This window comes from Gymnoscopelus braueri (assembly GCF_963280865.1).
Source record: "Gymnoscopelus braueri genome assembly, chromosome: 19".
In the NCBI taxonomy this organism is placed as follows: Eukaryota; Metazoa; Chordata; class Actinopteri; order Myctophiformes; family Myctophidae; genus Gymnoscopelus; species Gymnoscopelus braueri.
This window is the reverse complement of record NC_137621.1, coordinates 26619141-26638456: the sequence shown is the minus strand read 5'-3', so window position 1 is coordinate 26638456 and position 19316 is coordinate 26619141. Positions and strand designations below refer to the sequence as shown.

Sequence of the window (19316 nt, the reverse complement as noted above, 5' to 3'; positions counted from 1 at the left end):
TTCATCTTTTATTAGCATACTGTATGATGACAAGACATACTGCCGTTTTTATTGAAAAGGCTTCCGACCAAATAAGGTTAATTACACTGCCGTGCTCATCCTATTAACCTGCCCTGCACCTAACAGGATAAAAGTAGTCATACATGGGACAGATCTAGATGTAAGGAACTGTGGGCATGCACACGCCATTATAGCCATCTTTTCATTCGCCTTAAGAAGGTTCTGCATTGCTCCCATCAGTGCAGAGGCTGGAAGAGGACACTAACTTCTAGTGCCAATGACTCCCTGTGAGGATCATCCCATCCATTCACTTATGAGACCAAATGAATGTCACAATGTTGAAAAAGAGTGCCAGGTTAGTGATGTATGCACGCTGCGTGTTGTACAGAATTATGGAATCTAGCATTATGGAATGTATGTACATCATAAGCATTCCACCCACTGTCAAAATTTGTCATGGTGAATTTCAAGTTCTATTCAGATATGGGGGATGCTTAAAAAGCCATGAAAAGAACTGGCAACATAATTGGCCAATGATTCATAGTCCCTGGGAAGCTATTTTTAAAGTGCTTCCATCAACCTCAAGTTTATCCAAGCTTGCCCTTCTTTTTTTCTGCATCACACCCCCTCTCTATCCAGTCAGGATTAATTTGTGATGTAAAAAAAAACAGAAGAAACTATAGCATAGAGAAATGGATGTCTCTCTTTCCACTACTCACATACACACAAAGGAATGACATCATTCTGTCAAGAGATAGAAAATAGCATGCTTTCCATTGACATCACTCCACATCCCGTTGCTAGGCAACGGGAGAGTCAACATTTGTTGCTACGGCAACCCGACTTCACCTTCAAATCTCTCGACCTCTGTGTGTCTGCTGTGTACTGGAAAGGGTGTGTATGTCTGAGCCAAATGGAGAGCGAGCACACAATGGCTTGATGTTGTGTAACATGAGTATTCAGGGTCGTGTTGACTCATTCACTGGTGTTACTATATATGCCCACTCTACCTTAAGGGGCAATCCGGGCAATAGTAAAGAGCCCAGCAAATAATTTCTCCCTCACTGGACTGTTTGACAGAGTACAATTCAAGTGAATGGCAGTCGACAAACATTTCAAACTCATGCAAAAAAGCAACGCGTCAGGGGCAATTGAATTGTGATGGCATTTTATTTATTTCGATATATTCACTCCTTTAAAAGACTGATAACAATGACGGTGTATTTACCTGAGGACAGTGACGGCAAACAAGTCCAGCATCAGCAAACGATTGGCAACAAAAGTGGCAAAAAGAGCATGTATATGTACGTATGTGCCCATAAAGAGCTCAAGGTTCTATTAAGGAAAGAGAGAGCAGTGGTATATTTGGTAAACTATTGACATGCTGATGAGAGATTTGTTAACAGCTCATCACAGTGACTTAAACCAGTCCCGTTACACTTTAACCATAGGGCCTTCAGGTTCACATAAAGAAAGATGCCTCAGTCAGCTTTTTATGATGTGGCTGACTGGGAAGATAACAATTTTTAAGACTCTTTCCTTCTACAAAACAATATTACCTGACCTGCAGCAATTGAGGTGGGTCAGTTAAATTAGACATTGCACCGTGTCATAAAAACATTTGCAGATTGTCCAGGAGACAAATCTTTCAAAACTCACTGAATATAGCCAGATTAGGCCTGTCACAATTATTACATCATCGTCTAATCGCAATTATTTGAGATAATCACAATTATTTTGCATAATTGTAAACATTAAAAAAAAGCAGTCTACATGCTTACAACGCATCACTTTGTGACGCGTTGTAAGCTTGTAGATAAGCTATTTCCGCTGTTTAATAGTTCTTTTTCAAAGTCTAAAATTATCAAATATGTCAGTAATTTCTTATATTTCAATTATTTGTCATATACATTTTGATTACGAAGCCTAAAAGGCAAACAGAAATAACATTTTGATTCATATGTTCCAATGTGCAATGCCAAAAGCACAATTAAAATCGTTAATCGCAATTATTTAATTAATCGTCAACTTAAATTGTATAATCATGACAGCCCTAAGCCAGGTTTGAGGTGGTACTATAGCAATGGCAAAGAAAGGACGGTGTCTGAAAGAGTGTATCAAGCCTGCTCCAATCTAATGCTTACATTTCTATCCTTTTTTGGCACAATTGGAGTAGCTTTCTCAGCTGTCATTTGCTAATTGAGTTTAGCAGGCGCATCGATGCCAGTTCCCTAGACAGAGATGGACACAGAGAGAGGTGGGCATTACAGGGCTTTTTGGATTAGGTTGAGTTCAGGGACAGTTTTCCACTCCAAGTCTGGTCCTCAGTGCCACCCTGTACACCGAGGGTTATGTTGTCCCAACAGGACATTCTTCCACCCCAGTACCACCCACCTCCTGCCTCTACAAGGCATCTCTCGGTTCCTGGAAAGGGCAGAAAAGCTCAGCTGCTTCTATGGATACCTAGACATTAGATCTCAGTCACATCTTTGATTATCAGACTTGTCCTCATCTGGCCTGATTATCTTTGACTATCTGCCCTGTCCTGCTCATACTACATTCTGTCATCTTTTGTTTTTTCACATCTGGTTCTCTCACCTTTGGCTTTTATGTGCAAAAGCTACTTGAGCGAGCATGCATAAAAACAGCTTTTCTGTTTTCATGCTAAATAACATGAAAACACCATAATGTAAAAAGGACTAAACATAAATTATACTGTCAAGGGGTGTTTAAAATGAATGTAAACAGTTACACAGTCTGTGTTATCTTCTTGATTATTCTTTTGGACTAGGAACTCTTCAAGGATGACATTTACTTGGCCTAAAATTGCTAATGGCAACAGTGATTAATTTGGCTAGACTAGTCAAGGTTGGCTAAATACACTATTAGAATATTGGATACAAATATTCAAGTGATCATATGGTATGTGCTCTGCACTATGGCTGTGTGTTCCCTCCCTTCAAACACATGGATAAAAAACAAAGGGAAATAACATAAAACAAAACCAATTTAAAAAACATAAGCAAGCTAATGTGTACTGTAACTGAGCTAAAAACGAAGTGTAATTTCGTGAGACATTCGTTGACACTTAAGTTCTGGGCAAACAACCACAGATAAAACTACTGCAGTCCGCATGAACAGATAAACAGCATTACTTATCTACTGACAGCAAGGGATATACAGTGACTGTGCACAATAGAGGGACACATAACAGTGGGGGACCTAACACAACGTAATCACTGATGAATCACTTCAACCCTGCACAGCTTTTATGCTGATAATAGAGCATAGCTTCTTAGACCCCTTCCACAGTAAGGTAAGCTGACCTCACTGATGCATATAATGCACTCTTTCTTCCCTAAAGGCAGAGGATGATATGGCCCCAAAAGAGGAACCTTCAGTCCTCTAGGCTGAGCCCAGCCAAGAAAAGTCTGTCCTCAGCATCCCTGCTGAGTGCACATGGACACTTACAGGCTGTCACTTTGTTCTTCTTTTTCTCATTGCACCTTCGCATCCAGCACTTTATTGTTCTTGTCCACACTGGCATGCACAGATTTCCAATACTGGTGGCAGGCCATCTCCATAATCTCCAGCCCTCCAAAAAGCTTCAGCTGGCCAAAGTACACAATGACCATCACCAGGCAATAGAGTCTGACTGAGGACCACAGCCACAGGCCAACAAAGCACAGCGCAATGAAGCTGCTCCAGTAGAGCAGCGAGGCAGCTTTGATCAGAGCCACACGCAGCTCTGTTTTGCAAGGTGGCACGTGGGCTGCGCCCTCCCTATCGAAGGCCCTGGGCTGCCCAGAGTAGAAGTCCCGGAGTCGGACCTCCTTCTCGGCCCAGCGCTCCTGGCACCATGCCTGCATGTCAAATGGGGAGGTAGGCAGGGAGGCGGCGGGATAGCGGCGAACATGGAAGTGGATCTCACGGGGGAAATGCCCCAAGATGAGGTGCCGCTCTGTCTGGGGAATGTTTTGGGGGTACGCCACTGTGATGTCATGGACGGCATCTAAGTTGTCTCCTGGGAAATGAATTGAAGCAGAGATTGCATTAGCAACAAATAATAAATGGATGAATAGAGGCTGATTAAATAGTGAAGCAGGCTGACAAAATCAAGCAAACAGTGACAGACAAATCGATCAACTAATGGCTGCCAAAAAAAAAAGATCATTACAAAATAAGTACAAATCAAGGTCTGATTTACAGTATAATCTGCAATATGATGACAGATACAGTATAATATTACATGTAGTCATACAGTAACTATCCCTTTTCCATAACCAAACTGGTCATTGGAAGTGTGTAATACACTATTCAAAATCTCAGCTCGTAGCTCCATTACACATGTACATCTGATTGAACCAGAGACTTAGTGTTGCATGAATCATCCCTTCCTTCTAAACCACCCTGAGCCTCACATCATCATCATCATCGCAGGCCTGCCTTACATAAACGCCTGACATCCCGGCATTGCTGTGCATAATAGAAGCCGAGTGTGAGATCAAGCTGGTAGGATGACACCTGCCAGCTACCACTTCTATAGAGCTCAACTCTGCTCTGCTATAAATAGAGCAGAGAAGGGCAGGGCATATGGAGACAAAGACCACCTGCAATGCCTGTCAGTCAGCAACGGCAAGGGCCAGGGAACAGAGAACTAGCTAAGTCCGCTGACATCACTCTGATTCACAGCACCTGCTGGGAGAGTTAGTGCCATGCTCAGCACTCAAATGGGTGGGGGAATCAGGGGAAGCAGGGCCAGAGGTGGTATTTAAGACCTCTGGAGGGCTGCCACAATTAGCTCACAGGGAAACATGAGAAGCCACCGGGTGTTGTAATGGCTGGCAGCAGGATGAAGCGGTGGTCTGGGACTGTGAAGAATAACAGGTATGATCCCCCGCAAATAAAGCCATCCCTGGAACAACTAAGAGTCTAAAATTCTAAAATTAAGAAAACACTCAGAAAACCACAAAAACTGAGCACATTTCGATCAAACCTCAGCGGAGGAGCGGCACCATTCAGTAGTCGGCTAGCCAAGCACATCTCTTTGAGCAATCAAGGGTTTGATTGCAGACTAACTCCTAACAATGGTCCATATGAATCATTATTCTAACAAGTGAATAATCTTCCTGTTTAAAAACAGACATTCAGTGAATTTCTGACCTTTCCGTAGTTTGTTCACAATGAATGTGAATCCAGTGGTGCGGGGATGCAGCACATACTCAAATTGAGGCAGGCCATTCTTGGCAGCAAACTCATCGCTCCTTGCTCTGGTGTTTTCTGCAAGACATATAAATACAGTAAGAAAATGGCAGCTACACATCCATTGTAACCAGTAATCTGGGTAAAGCAATTAACATTTCCCTATATAAAATGGAATACGAAAACCATGAGAATCGATACAGTATCACAAAACATAATGTCACGATACTCAAGTGTATCGATATTTTCTCACACCCCTACCTTACAGTAGAAAGGTTTTATACTTATGAAATACACCTAGCATGTGATGCGCTCTTCCTCTGAAATATCTGCAGGATATAAACACAAAACAGATGCGCCAAAACATTCTTCAGGGCCTGATGTTGTAAGAACACTACATAATAATTCAAGTCATATTATACAACAAGCTGTTTGTTCAGGCAGACTTAAGATAAGTCCTCCATCAATTTATCCTTGGAGATTTGCTGCATCAAGGTGGACAAAGCTCTGACCCGTAACCCTCACACAATCCTCCATTTACTTCATACCAATTTGTAAGATCAAAAAGGTGTCATGGAAATCCTTAGAGGGGCTCAAGTTGCACCCTGGTCTAAACCCTACAAATGGAGGCATGTGCATGCGTGTGTATGAGAACGAATGGGTGGATGCCAGGAGGGGGCATTAGTGCCAGGAAGGAGAGAAAAGCGCAACTACCATATAAGAAGTTATAAGATAACTGGTATTATGTTCCCTTGCCTGGCCAGTCTAAGCCCTGAGGTTTAAGAGGATTGCACGCACGCACGCACGCACGCACGCACACACACACACACACACACACACACACACACACACACACACACACACACACACACACACACACACACACACACACACACACACACACACACACACACACACACACACACACACACACACACACACACACACACACACACACACACACACACACACACACACACACACACACACACACACTAAAGGTGATGTCCTACTATGTGACATAACATCACTGGAGCTCTGCCTGGCCACGTCTGGCGTCATACAATTTAAGTGGAATTAAGACATCGTTGCAAGACCACACAGAGAGATTAGCTTATTTGTGATCTCAGAGGGCTTTAAATGTCGTATCCGTCTTGCTCAAATTGGAACATCCATACATTCTTGTATAACATGATGGGTGAGATTCTTTGAAGGACTGTCTATGCCTCATCACTTTGAAGTTGTGTTTGCACCAACAGGGTGCAAAGGCATAAAATTAGGTGAAGATGAGCATCCCCTAGGCCTAGCCCTAGACCAAAGGCTTTGAGTTACAAACATATCCTGACTTTCAGAGAATAACAATTTTTCAGTAGAGTGTATTTTTATTGCATAATGTACGTGTCTCTCTCTAAGTCTAAGGAATATGAGCGACACCCGGGCCTTGCCTCCAGAAAGAGCTGCGATGCTCCGGGTGGCTCAATGCCAGGCTGTGCCCGGCAGGAGAGCTTACATGCAGGGGGAGGAGAAGTATACTTGATGCCCGTCTCTGGTAGCTCGTTTGTAAATGAACTATACATTTTAGGCAAGAAATAGGCTGTGTAGTTGCTCAATCGTGATTAATTTCAAATCTAATTTCAAATCTACAACTACTTGTTTCAAACTTTGTTAACAAAACAAAATACCACCGGTTGAATTCAGCGTCAGACGTGTTCCACTCTTCTGAAAAAGCAGCTCAGTGTATTTTTACGGTGTGCCTCTGCAGGAGGCTAGATGTCCATAGACCAGATCAGAATGTTTGAATGTTTGTAAACAAACAGGTTCCGGGTAAAAAGTCTATTTCGTATGAACAATGCAGGTACACCCAAAAAGTATATATTAAAAATACATTGACTCCAAATACAAATTTGGAGTCATGCATCATAGGTATGTCATTGATGACTGACATCACAGGCTGGCCAAATGGGAGCCATGCTGTTCCCCATCCACATGATTCGATTTTTTACTTCTTACCAGTGAGGTCAGTGCCCTCTGGGAAGAGCAGTAACTGCAGCGGCTCCCTGATGTCACAGAAGTAATCCAACATGTTCTCCATGTGACTCTTGTCCTCCTCCCAGCGACGGTGAATGAATACAAAGCAAGCCACCTGCATCGCCCAACCTGGAACATACATGCAACACAAGACTTTACATGTATACTTCACTGCTTCATTTAACATCTGGCTTTCCTCCGGGTCTGACATCTGGCTGTACTAAAGGAGCATGGCCTCATATCATCTGAACCTGAACAAAAATGCAAGTGGGCTTGCACTTAGTCTCTTCCCATAAGGGCATTTAGACTTTGGGATAACCTGTATGAGGAAATCAAGTTAACCACATCAACAACTTCTTCTGGAAAAAAAAACAAGATGGCTCAGCACATTTTATCTTGTACTTTTGTTTTAATTTCAGGCTTCTGAATTTTATTCAGGTTATAAGTGTGGTTTGCCATTTATCCAATTTCCACCTGGCTTCCCTATTTTGGGTACTTCATAGATGAAAATGTTCAAAAGCGTGAAAAAATATTTTCACTGCGCGTACGACTAAGTATATAGGGCTTAAGTGGTTAAGTGATCGGGGCCTAACCCAACCACTTTTTCCAATGTATGCGGATGTCCTTCTCTGCCACTTCTTCATTTGTAAAAAATAAACTATTATTGATTTATTTATTTCTATGTTGAGACGTCTTGGATTGGTGTTTGTTTTTATCTACAGTCTACCAACCCTGCGGTCACCATATAGCATTTCACTCTGGTTAAATTTCCACCTGGCAGGGAAGCCAGGGAATATTTTAACAAAGTCTGGTGCTCTATTTTGAGCTGCAAAGCTGACTCTACAGTCCAATAATGCCAAAAAAGAGAAAACTACATATTAGGTCATATTTTCAACCCCATGTCAGTGATGAATCAATATGTTTAAGGTTATCATTGTAACTAGTGTTAATTATCTAGTAGCTACAATATGATTCCAGTGGTAATATCTACCTTTGAGTTAGATAATCAGTAGATGTAATGTTGGCCATTTAAAACATTGCCTTTACTGCATTTTCCTTTTAACAAACCTAAATACAGGATGAAGGGAGAGGCCTGTAAAGATGTGATGACACAGAAATGCTTGAAGTTAAAATAACATCCCTGGTTTTCCAAATACAATGAGAAAAGTTATATTCACTACTTTCTAAATATGTTGAAGTAGATGAAACAGGTGCCATCCTTTCTTGTGAAATATGCATATTGTGTATATTATGAATATTATCTCTTGTTGTGCAAACAAAAAATGTAAAACAAAATCTAAATCAATCATAGAACATTAATGCCTACATTTCAAAGCTGTATTCTAACATATCCAAACTGAAGGAGGATCAGTCTCAGATGCAGTGACTGCAGTCCAAAAAGTGTTTTATAAATAAAATGTTCAGGGGCTTTATTTTGCTTTCTGGTATAAATACATGTGTGTCTATATGAATGTACATGTATTACAGAATATACTGTGCACCCACCAAAGCCAGGCACAGCCTTGAGTGCAGCCTTGAGGCAGATCTTCTCCATTCGCAGATAGCTGTACCTGAGCAGACAGCACCACAAGAACATCCAGTCTAGACGAGTACGATGGTTCATGATGATCACACTGCGCTCTCCTGGAATGAAGCCATCACCTGTGATAACCACTTTAACGCCAAACACCAGCTCCAGCAAGGCCTGGGCAAAGAGGTAGGAGGAAAAGAGGGGGAGGAATGGAATGGACATGTGGAGTAGGCGTGTGTGTGTGTGTGTGTGCGTGTGTGCGTGTGTGTGTGTGCGTGTGTGCGTGTGTGCGTGTGTGCGTGTGTGTGTGTGTGTGCGTGTGTGTGTGTGTTTGGGAGGGTCGCAAGAACGTGGAAGGGGAGAACATTGAGTGGGAGAACAGATACGTTTCAGATTCAGGGAAGAGAAAGAGTGAGATAAAGGGGAGACAAAAGAATCAATGTCATGAGTTCATTTGGTCATTGTATACAAGATTTGCATGTCTGTGCCCAAAGGGAATTTGAATAACCAAATTGTACTTCCAATGAAAATAAGACTCTGCTAACTAAACAAGCAAGGCACAAACAAAGTAGTAGTAGGAGATAACGTGAAGCATCACATTATGATAGGATCAAACTACGTAAGCCAGAAATGTAACTCAAATAAACGTGTACAAACTTAAGTAGGCTACCTACGTAGCTTGATCACACAGCCACTGTACCTACCACAGGAAGTGTCAGCCAGGTAGCAACAATGCGGTCAGTGATCCATCGGTACCAGGCTGGAGCAAGCAGCATGAGGGGCAGAAATGGACCCAGCATGAAGATGCTGCCAAAGAAACTCCCCAAAAACAGGGTCACCACAAAGTACAGGCCCCTCACTGACACAGCCATATCTGTGGGAGGAACAGCAGGGAGAGTTATACATTTAATTGGTTGTACAAAGGCATGATATAAAAGGCAACACTGAAGGGGCTGATGTGGAATTCATTATTGATTAGGGATGGCCAAATGGAGACATTTTATTAACCGGTTACCGTTAGGCGTTACCGATTAATTAATTTACCGATTAATCGATTTAATTTTTTTAAGGGACAAAATACATTTTATTTCAAAGGGCCAAGTCTACACGGTTTGTTTTGTGTCTCCAGCAGAGTTTCTAGTGTCTCTATCTCTCTCTGGAAGAGGTTGCACATGAACTCTGCAGCCGCACTGAGGCACTCCAACACAAACAATACCAATACAAAGATGAGGAATAAGAAGAATAAAGTGGAAGTTACGCGTGGATGCAGGTGTAGACTTGGCCAAAAAACGATTTAAAAAAACATTTTTGGCAATTTTTTTAACGATTAATCGTTAGTATTAATCGGTGGCCAATTTCTTAACGGTTAACGGTTACCGGTTGGCCATCCCTATTATTGATATGATCCCCTCTTTGCTGTGAATTGGAATGACCATGTAACACATGACAAGTGGAATTCATTCTTAATGTGGTCCCCTCTTTGCTGTGAAGTGTAATGACCATGTAACACATGACAAATGGAATTATCAAAGGTCTCATCAATAGCAAAGCCTGCTGTTCTGTTGTACTTCCGAAACACTTTCCCACAAACAGTGGAAAATCCGAGGCAGACATTCCTAGTGCGGAATGTAAATAGGGGAACATTTCTGACTGCTGGCAATACATTGTGGGTGCACAGTCACTGAATCAACAGTTCAAGGAGAAAGTGGCTTAATTTGGATTTCCAAAAGGCCTAGCCCGTATTGTGTAGCGTTCTGTGACTCATGCTGTGACATTCTCACAAGAATAAAGACAAAATAAACAGTATGTTTGACTATCTACCTCATATACACTATCTGGTAAATCAATTTGAAGGTCGTTTTCTCTATATTCTATACAGTTACGGAAAAGATAAAAATGTTACACACACACACACACACACACACACACACACACACACACACTTTTATCCAAAGCGACTTACAATAAGTGCATTCAACATAGGTAGGGAACGAAACTACTAATCACCAGAAGTCTTAAGTGCATTTCCTGCAAAAACAAGCAACCAAGAGTATACCTAGCGCTAAGGTAAAAGTGCAATATATCAGCTGCTACCTACTTTCTTAAACAGATGAGACAAAATAGCAAAATCAAATGAGCACGAGCTAAAACAAATAAGTGTATCGACTAAACAAGATCCAATAAAACAATACAAAAATAAAACAAGAGTTCGTACAACTAGTTAACAACAAGTAGGCCAGGCAAAGAGGAAGGGTAGTGTTTCCTGAAGAGGTGGGTTTTCAGCCTGCGGTGAAAGATGGGCAGTGACTCTGCTGTCCTGACATCAGTGACACACACACACACACACACACACACACACACACACACACACACACACACACACACACACACACACACACACACACACACACACACACACACACACACACACACACACACACACACACACACACACACACACACACACACACACACACACACACACACACACACACACACACACACACACACACACCACCCCCCCCCCCCCCCCAACAAGCTGAAAAAACTAAGAAACATGCTAAATCAATTCATGGACAAATAAAAAGAATACTATGTTTTTTCAATGTGACATTGTACAGTAAATGACTAGGACACACCAGTCTGGGTCTAGGCACATCGTCATTTAAAGTACAGTACTAGCATGTCCCATGAATTGTATACAATTAGGGAAATTGCAAATTTGATTAAGCCAAGAGTTGTGCTGACGAAGGGAATCTGATTAGAATCCACAGGCAGCAGTCTCATCCAGCAGGTGTTTTCTTCCCTTGTGTGAACTATGGTTCACACCTTTCCACCTCCATATACTGCAGTCATTGCACAAGCCTTTAGTTCCGGCCTCTTAAAGTCTCTAGACTCCTAACCACCACCCTTCTTCCACTGTCTTGCCATCAGTGACACGCTTGGCAAACCCAGCAACATGACGCAGCAGGTCTTGCTGTATCATGCATGCAACATGACTGAGGGTGCATTTAAATCTGTGTTGGTGTGTGTGTGTGTGTGTGTGTGCACGTGTATGCAAGCAATATGGGTTTAAGGGTTGTTGCTGGTTTTAACAACGGAAAATGTGAGGCATGAGAGGTGAAGAACAAGATGGCTCAGCACAATTGTCACAATTATGCCCCAGTGCGCACACACACCCCTGGGTGTCCACTGAACAAGCGAATGAGCCCTCTCTCACACATGTGGCAAACGGGCGTGAGCACACCTAGAGACTGAAAGCTGAAATGTAAATGGAATTATGAACTTAACATAATACGAAGTTAACACAACATGTTTTTCTTCCTTCCATCCAGGAGAGCAGGGAGGTCTGTCTACTGTACTGTACTTAGACTGCTGTTGTTGCCTACTTTTGTTTTTCCATACCCTGGGCCAGTAACATTTGTGAATTTGATTTAGTCTCACCATCTGAGTTGATTAAACATTTATTCAATCAACATAGTACTCATCACAAAAGCACTTCCCTAAACAATGTCCACATGCAATGCACAGCACGCTGCTCCTAAATCCAAGCCTGAATTCTCTGGCAATCATCCTGCATTCCTTCCTTTAAGTGCCAAGAGCAGACACCCCTGAATAAAGAGGTGACCCTGGTCTAGGCTAAACATTCAGCTTAAGCTGTGTGTGTGCGTGTGCGTGTGCGTGTGCGTGTGCGTGCGTGCGTGCGTGCGTGCGTGCGTGCGTGCGTGCGTGCGTGCGTGCGTGCGTGCGTGCGTGCAAGATGCAAATTAGATTTATAAAACATGTTTATTTTAATGATCAATCAATCAATTGATTGTGTTTCGGCTTGGATCAATGGAACTAACTTTAAGTTCCTATGTAATGGTATCACGGTGAAAACAGATTTTTCAGTTTTTCAAAAAAAGTACCATACATGGCTGGTCTACACACTCAGGCTAACATTGGGGATTGGCAACGACAGGGATTAAAGTAGTTATACATGGCATGTACTAAATTACAAAAAAAACGAAAGAAGAAAAAAGAAGAATATCCTGAGAAAATAAATCTATTTGTAATTATTTTACATCGCCTGCATCACTATGCTACTGGGCAATGCTACCAGGAAGAGCTGCACCTCATCTACAATAAAGGAGATGAGTGATGTGACAATAAAGTTGATTCTGATCTAAAGAATGATATTTGTTTTGTGTCGGGATGGTTACAATGGAGTTTTGTGTCATACAGGTCTAAATACTGCCTCTAACCCACCAAGAAAAACACTGGAGTTTGATAAATGCCAATACACCCTCAGCACTCAAGCTGTCTCTCAGTCCAATCAATGTTACCAGGAAAGAATAGACATGCTGCAAATTACAGAAAAATAGAGCCACAACTGACAGTGTTTTCAAGCAGTTACTGGTCGTATAAAAGGAAGGAACTGGACATGACTTTGTAGATCAGTGGACACACAGAGGACTGGGTTGGACTGAGAAGCTAATTAGTCTCAATGGTTCCTTAGGCTGGAGTGGAAAACTAAATCTCTCTAATGAGTTTTTGCCATCAGATGACCTTTACGATTTGACAACATTACAAGCTGTCCAAACGTCAGGAAATAAGAGGCCCTAAACTAATAATATTTCAAGCACCAATACAGTCAAAGTATAAATTATGTCTCAATGACAAAGATTTTTATTTCAACTGGAAAACCATTAAGTCAGCACACTGGCTTTAATTTCCTTTACAAAAGGTTCAAATGTACTGCCATGAGTCCTACATGAACAGGATAATTACTTTAGATGTTTCCAAATCCATCAGTCCACATTTTAGCTTGGCACTTCATCGCGTTAGACAATAATTTTTAAGCCCACATAAATAACTGTCATACATCAGCCTGTTTGAATTGACCTCAACTGAATGCGAATGAGAGTGGAATTTGTTGGACCTGTTCAATTTGCTAATGGATATTTCCACTGGAGAGATTTGTGTTTGTGGCAGAACACAGAGGGCATCTGCCTAGGTTTATTAATCAGCTCTGGGTAATCCCTATGAATAAGTGACATTAAGAAGTATCAGTATAAAAAGGCTTGTTGTAGCACTCAAATCACCGGATGACAAGCAGGACATACAGTATTAATATTTGATCATGTAAAAGGTCGGGCAGGACTTAAGTGGAAACTTAACTCATTGAGTGCCAGAATATTTTTTTTTAAACGTTTTGTTTATTCGTTTTTGTTATTTTACATACTCATAGGTAGTACAATTGAGTGCCAGAATTGCCAGAATTATTTCTATAATTATTATGTTGTCCCAGTGCCAGAGTTTTTTTCAAAGTAAAAAAAAGTGCTTAGGAAGCGATATACAGCCTTTTTCAGTTATACGTTAAACAAGGAGTGGATGTGCAAATCTTCAGATAATGATATCTTGGGTTCTGAACATGTTTAAAAAAAAAAAAAAAAAAAAAAAAAAACACCTCATTGGCACGTTGCGCCATAGCGGTAAAACACGTTAAACACGTTAATTGCACTCAATGAGTTAAAAATGGGTTAAAGAAAACACAAAAGTAAAACTGTTACAATAATACCCTTTTTGATTAAATACAAATTCACAAAAGCAGTCTGAAACACAACATATCCCAATGCAAGTTTTGAACCAACATATTGTCATATACGTTACAGGTAGTGTAAGTGATATTTGTTGGTTAAAACAAAAAGCTTTTGTTAAAAAGTTAAAGCTCTACCAGTATACAGTCTCTCCATCACTTAATTCTTTAATAAACAGAAAATATTTGTTTAGGTGGGTTGCCAATTTCAGCCAATCCATTTATCAGTTTAACTGTTATAGTTTCACTTCCAATTTTTACTTGTTTATACTGTATCAGATTGAATTGGTATCCCGACCTGAAAATGCATTTTGTTTACTAAAAAGCTGGAGAGACAGGGACTCAGGGAGACCTCTGTCACTGAACAAACACTCTATACAGCAATGATTGCTATCAGAGTATAGAGCCATATAACACTTATTTTAACAACAAAAATATCACTTAATGTACCTAAGTTACCTTACTTTCACTGATTACACTCCTAAACAAATTGACAGAACAGTCTAGATACAGACGGGTGTCAAATTAAAGGAAAACCTGAGTAACTGGATGGAGAAACATATTTAATGTATCTGCATCCAGACAGGTTGTCTGCAATGATACAAATGAGCAATTAACATACTACTGTGGCATGTATAAAAATAGGCCCATATTACCTTGATTTCGGATCAAGATGACAAGCAAAAAGATCAAATAAAGTGTCTAATGAAAGAGGAGGGCTCATTATTGGGGCACGGAGAGCAGGAGCTTTAGTCACATTCACAAAAAGACTGCTCAACAGACTAGTGTTTTAATAGACCAATTATTTGTTTACCAACATTGAGACTGGATGCACAGGTAATTGTTTCATGCAATCAATTCTCAACCTGTTGTTTCGGGGCACCCCAACCCCCTCTTGTGTGTTGGCTAGTGCTGCGCGCCCTAGCGAGACTTGACAGAATGGGTGTCATTTGTAACCAGTATGACACTTGCAACCAGTGTGACGTCGTCTGTTAAGGGGTCTATAGGAACAGTGACTAAAGTGACATCTGCATTTCGATCTATGCCTGGGAAAGACATCAGTAATAAGTAAGCAAGTAAGTACTATGCAAGTAATTAATTACTATGTAAGTACTTAGTAAGTAAGTAATTCAGTAAATGATGTTGGAAATTGTGGTGGAAAGTGCACATTCAATGACCGTGATGCTTGTGCACTAGTGTAAAATAAAGGAAAAAACAGAAGAGCAACTCTTCCTCGGGTGAGCGATGTGATGTGGCAAGACTGAGCCAGCAAGTCTGTCAACAACTACTAGAAGGCAGAGGACCTCTAGCAGGGATGCTGTGCATGCCATGAACCAATTCTTCAGTGGTGGAAAAAGTACTACATTTTACTAAAGTATCAATACGGCAATGTAGAAGTCCAGAATTCAAAATTGAATTGAGTAAAATGTATCCAATTTTACGAGTTATTTTCAAATGGCCAAAATGTATATAGGGCCGAAGTGGTTAATGTATGTTTTGTAATAATAATCAAAATCTACAAAGTAACTAAAGTTGACAAATAATTGTAGTGGAGTAAAAGTACAACATTTGCCTCTGAGATGTAGTAGAGTAGAAGTTAAGAAGTAGTATAGAAAATTTGGAAATACTCCAGCAAAGTAAAAGTACCTCAACATTGTACTTAAGTACAGTAGTTGAGTACATGTTACTTTCCACCACTGCAATTATTACAAGGACAAGGGGTGTCACTGAAGGTTTGATTTAGTCATTATGCTAGGTCAGTTCGCAGTCACTAGTCTAGAACTCACCTAGATGGTACATTTTGGACCGGCGTTTAAGACAATATTTGTCTCAGTCTGAGATGTAGTGCAGTAGAAGTAAAAGTATTGAAATTTGTAAATACTGAAGAAAGTAAAAATACCTCAAAATTGTACTTAGTTACTTTACACCACTGGTATGTGAAAAACTCAACATCATCATCACATACAACAGTGGTTCTCAAACTTTTTCATGTCAAGGACCCCCAAATTGACACTTATAGCCCGCAGACCCCCATTTCAAAAGATATGCCAGGGACCCCCATAAGAGAAGAATTTTTACGGCTCTAGCAGTGATTCTCAACCATTTTAATTTCAAGGACCCCCAGTTTGACATGCATTAGGCTACAGACCCCCATTTAATGGCATTTCTATCACTTGGACCGCAATTTATATTGTAAAATCTATGTCAATTTAACTCTGAGAGTGTACAAATGGAACCAAATGGACCCGTACACTCTCAGAGTTACAGACCCATAAGGGTCCATTTGGTGCCTAATCTATCATTTAGCTGGGGATCCCCTGGAACTCCCTCAAGGACCCCTGGGGGTTCCCGGACCCCACTTTGAGAACCAATGACATACAACACACATACTGCGCGCCTTTCTGAGTTTGACAATCTGCCCAGACAGACTTAACATTGGTGCAGTTTGAAGGTGCAATGCGCCACATTTCTGGACCACCGCCACAACAACACTATGTCACTGAACAAAATAACGGTTTTCAAGTGTAGAAGCGACTCTAACTGTAAATTCAAATGTTTTTAGCGAATCATTAGAAATCAACTCATACACAAGATAAACCCCAATCAACGTTAGCTTGGGAAGCTAATGTCTGTCACTTTAAACCAGTGTTGCCAGATGTTATGAGAGAAATAAGCAACCAGGTCTAGGAAAACAAGCCCAAAAGAAGCAGCGTTGTGAGCTCTGCTATTTTCAAAAACTCTTGCAATAAAATGTGGAATATTTGGAATATTTTTTTAAACATTCTAACAACACAAATGCTACCTGGGCAAAAAAAAACACTTTCATGAACATATTTGAGAACCACTGGTTTAAATTAGCTGTAGTATACAACCCTCGTAGACGCATTTATGATTCTGACGTTTTCAATCTACGAGAGCTGTAGGGTTCACGCCCCATGGAGACCTGGACTTTCTGCACTATGCCCCGCAAAGTACTCCAAACGTGTACAAATTGAAAATAAAGGTGCTTACCTCAAAGCCCCAAATGTTAACTACTTCTACGGAGTAGTAGTTTAATGTAATAATCCATATCTTTCAACAAAGAAGTGTTTTAATGCCGTCTGTGGCCGAACGCCATTTTTCACCCTCGTTTACTTCCTGTTTACATTTAGTGTAATTCCGGGTTTCACCGGATGCGCCCCCTCACTTCCCGTCACTACCGCCCATTGGGAACTTCCGACAGAATCGGCCACAGACGGCATTAAAACACTTCTTTATTGAAAGATATGGATTATTACATTAAACTACTACCCCGTAGAAGTAGTTAACATTTGGGGCTTTGAGGTAAGCACCTTTATTTTCAATTTGTACACGTTTGGAGTACTTTGCGGGGCATAGTGCAGAAAGTCCAGGTCTCCATGGGGCGTGAACCCTACAACTCTCGTAGATTGAAAACGTCAGAATCATAAATACGTCTACGAGGGTTGTATACTACAGCTAGGTTTAAATAATAATTAAAACATTTGGAAGCAAGCCCAAATAAGCAAGTACACTTTAGAAACAAGCCCAAAAAAAACGCAACTGTCAATTTTTACAAGCAACTACACAGGAAAAAACAGCCCAAAGTCGCTCATAATAAGCCGACATGGCAACACTGCTTTACACTGTCTTGCTCATTTTGGGTGAACTATCTTGTATAGATCTGTATATGCCCCCAGGCCCAGGACATAATGGCAAACAACAACAGCAGTACAGAACCCACCTTTATATCGTGTTGTCTGGGGTTTCTTCACAGTCAGTGACAGTTAGCTGATGATCCGAGAGGCGCGGCCAGAGAGCCAGACGACATCCGTGATTCCGTGTCAACAACTCGGTTGCGACATAATTAAGTACATAGCATGTTAGCATGTAGCTAAGCTATATCGGCAGATATAGACAAACACACCAATCCCATAAGACTATATGGGAACTATTCACAAGCGTCGTAGTTTAAAGCAAGGAACGTGTGTAAGCTAAACCTAACACAATTGCAATGGCACATAATATATTACTTTTGTTTTGACTGTCTGCAACAGGACCGTCGCCATGGCACTCCGACTCGACCTCTCAACTTCTAACTCTCACCCGTCCTTACGCCCTTGTGTCAACAGGGGGTGCTGTTTAATGTTTATGCGGTCATATTGAGAACACTCATTTGTCAGTAGTGTAGTGTACTGCAATGGTTCTCAAACTTAAGAAATGTCAAGGTCTCCCCTCAACTCTGAAATGGAACCATTTGGTTCCATTTATACATTGTCAGAGTTGCAGACTTGTAAGGGTCAATTTAGACCCCTATAGAAGCCCAGAGAGTCCCTGGAACCCACTTTGAGAACCACTGGACTGTACTGTATGTAAGACTTAACAACAGTGACAACATTTTTTTATCTTCTAAGTCGAGTGACGTTCATTGACTTATTTTTAACAAAGTGTTCCACACCGTAGGTTACCACAGTCAGTGTGTTGATATGTCAGAATTCATTCTATTGCTAGTCAGAGTCCTTTAGCATACAACCTGTTAAAGCAGTGTAAATCCTTGTATGTGTCATTTGTTTCTTTTACCCACAGTTGAGCTATTCTAGTGTTACGAATTACATCAGTAGTCAGAGATGTGTGTGTGTGTGTGTGTGTGTGTGTGTGTGTGTGTGTGTGTGTGTGTGTGTGTGTGTGTGTGTGTGTGTGTGTGTGTGTGTGTGTGTGTGTGTGTGCTTGCATGTGTGTTCTGTGTGCATGTGTGGTGAATGAGGTACAGATAGAGAGTAAAAGAGAGTGCACTTAGTCAAACTCAAGACTTTTCCATGACTTGCTCCCTATGGCATGCACTCTATCTGAGAGGCTGAGTGTACTGTATAGCTTTATCTGTATAAACTTCCAGAGGGTCAACGCATCACTTCAGAGGGAGTATGAAAGCTTCGCTTTGAAACAAGCTCTCTGGGTTCCCCTTTAGTGCCACCTCACCTC

General features: G+C 41.1%; 1 protein-coding gene across 1 annotated transcript; it reads right to left on the bottom strand.

The window, feature by feature from the left end:
* Nucleotides 1-2710: 2710 nt before the first annotated feature.
* Nucleotides 2711-18424, bottom strand: lclat1 (lysocardiolipin acyltransferase 1). The gene is made up of 6 exons (XM_080414994.1): nt 18082-18424; nt 9466-9635; nt 8737-8935; nt 7213-7359; nt 5164-5280; nt 2711-4024 (listed from the first exon to the last, which is right to left on the bottom strand). Exons 2-6 carry the CDS (start codon nt 9631-9633, stop codon nt 3498-3500), a joined length of 1158 nt encoding a protein of 385 aa, XP_080271120.1. The 5' UTR covers nt 9634-9635; nt 18082-18424; the 3' UTR covers nt 2711-3497.
* Between the last annotated feature and the right edge of the window lie 892 nt (nt 18425-19316).

Excerpts from the sequence above, each read along its gene's own strand:
- lclat1 (XM_080414994.1), bottom strand. The coding sequence starts at position 9,633 with ATGGCTGTGTCAGTGAGGGGCCTGTACTTTGTGGTGACCCTGTTTTTG. Across the intron at positions 8,936-9,465 it reads CCTGGCTGACACTTCCTGTG|GCCTTGCTGGAGCTGGTGTT; the intron begins GTAGGTACAGTG and ends CTCTTTGCCCAG. Across the intron at positions 5,281-7,212 it reads AGAGGGCACTGACCTCACTG|AAAACACCAGAGCAAGGAGC; the intron begins GTAAGAAGTAAA and ends TATGTCTTGCAG.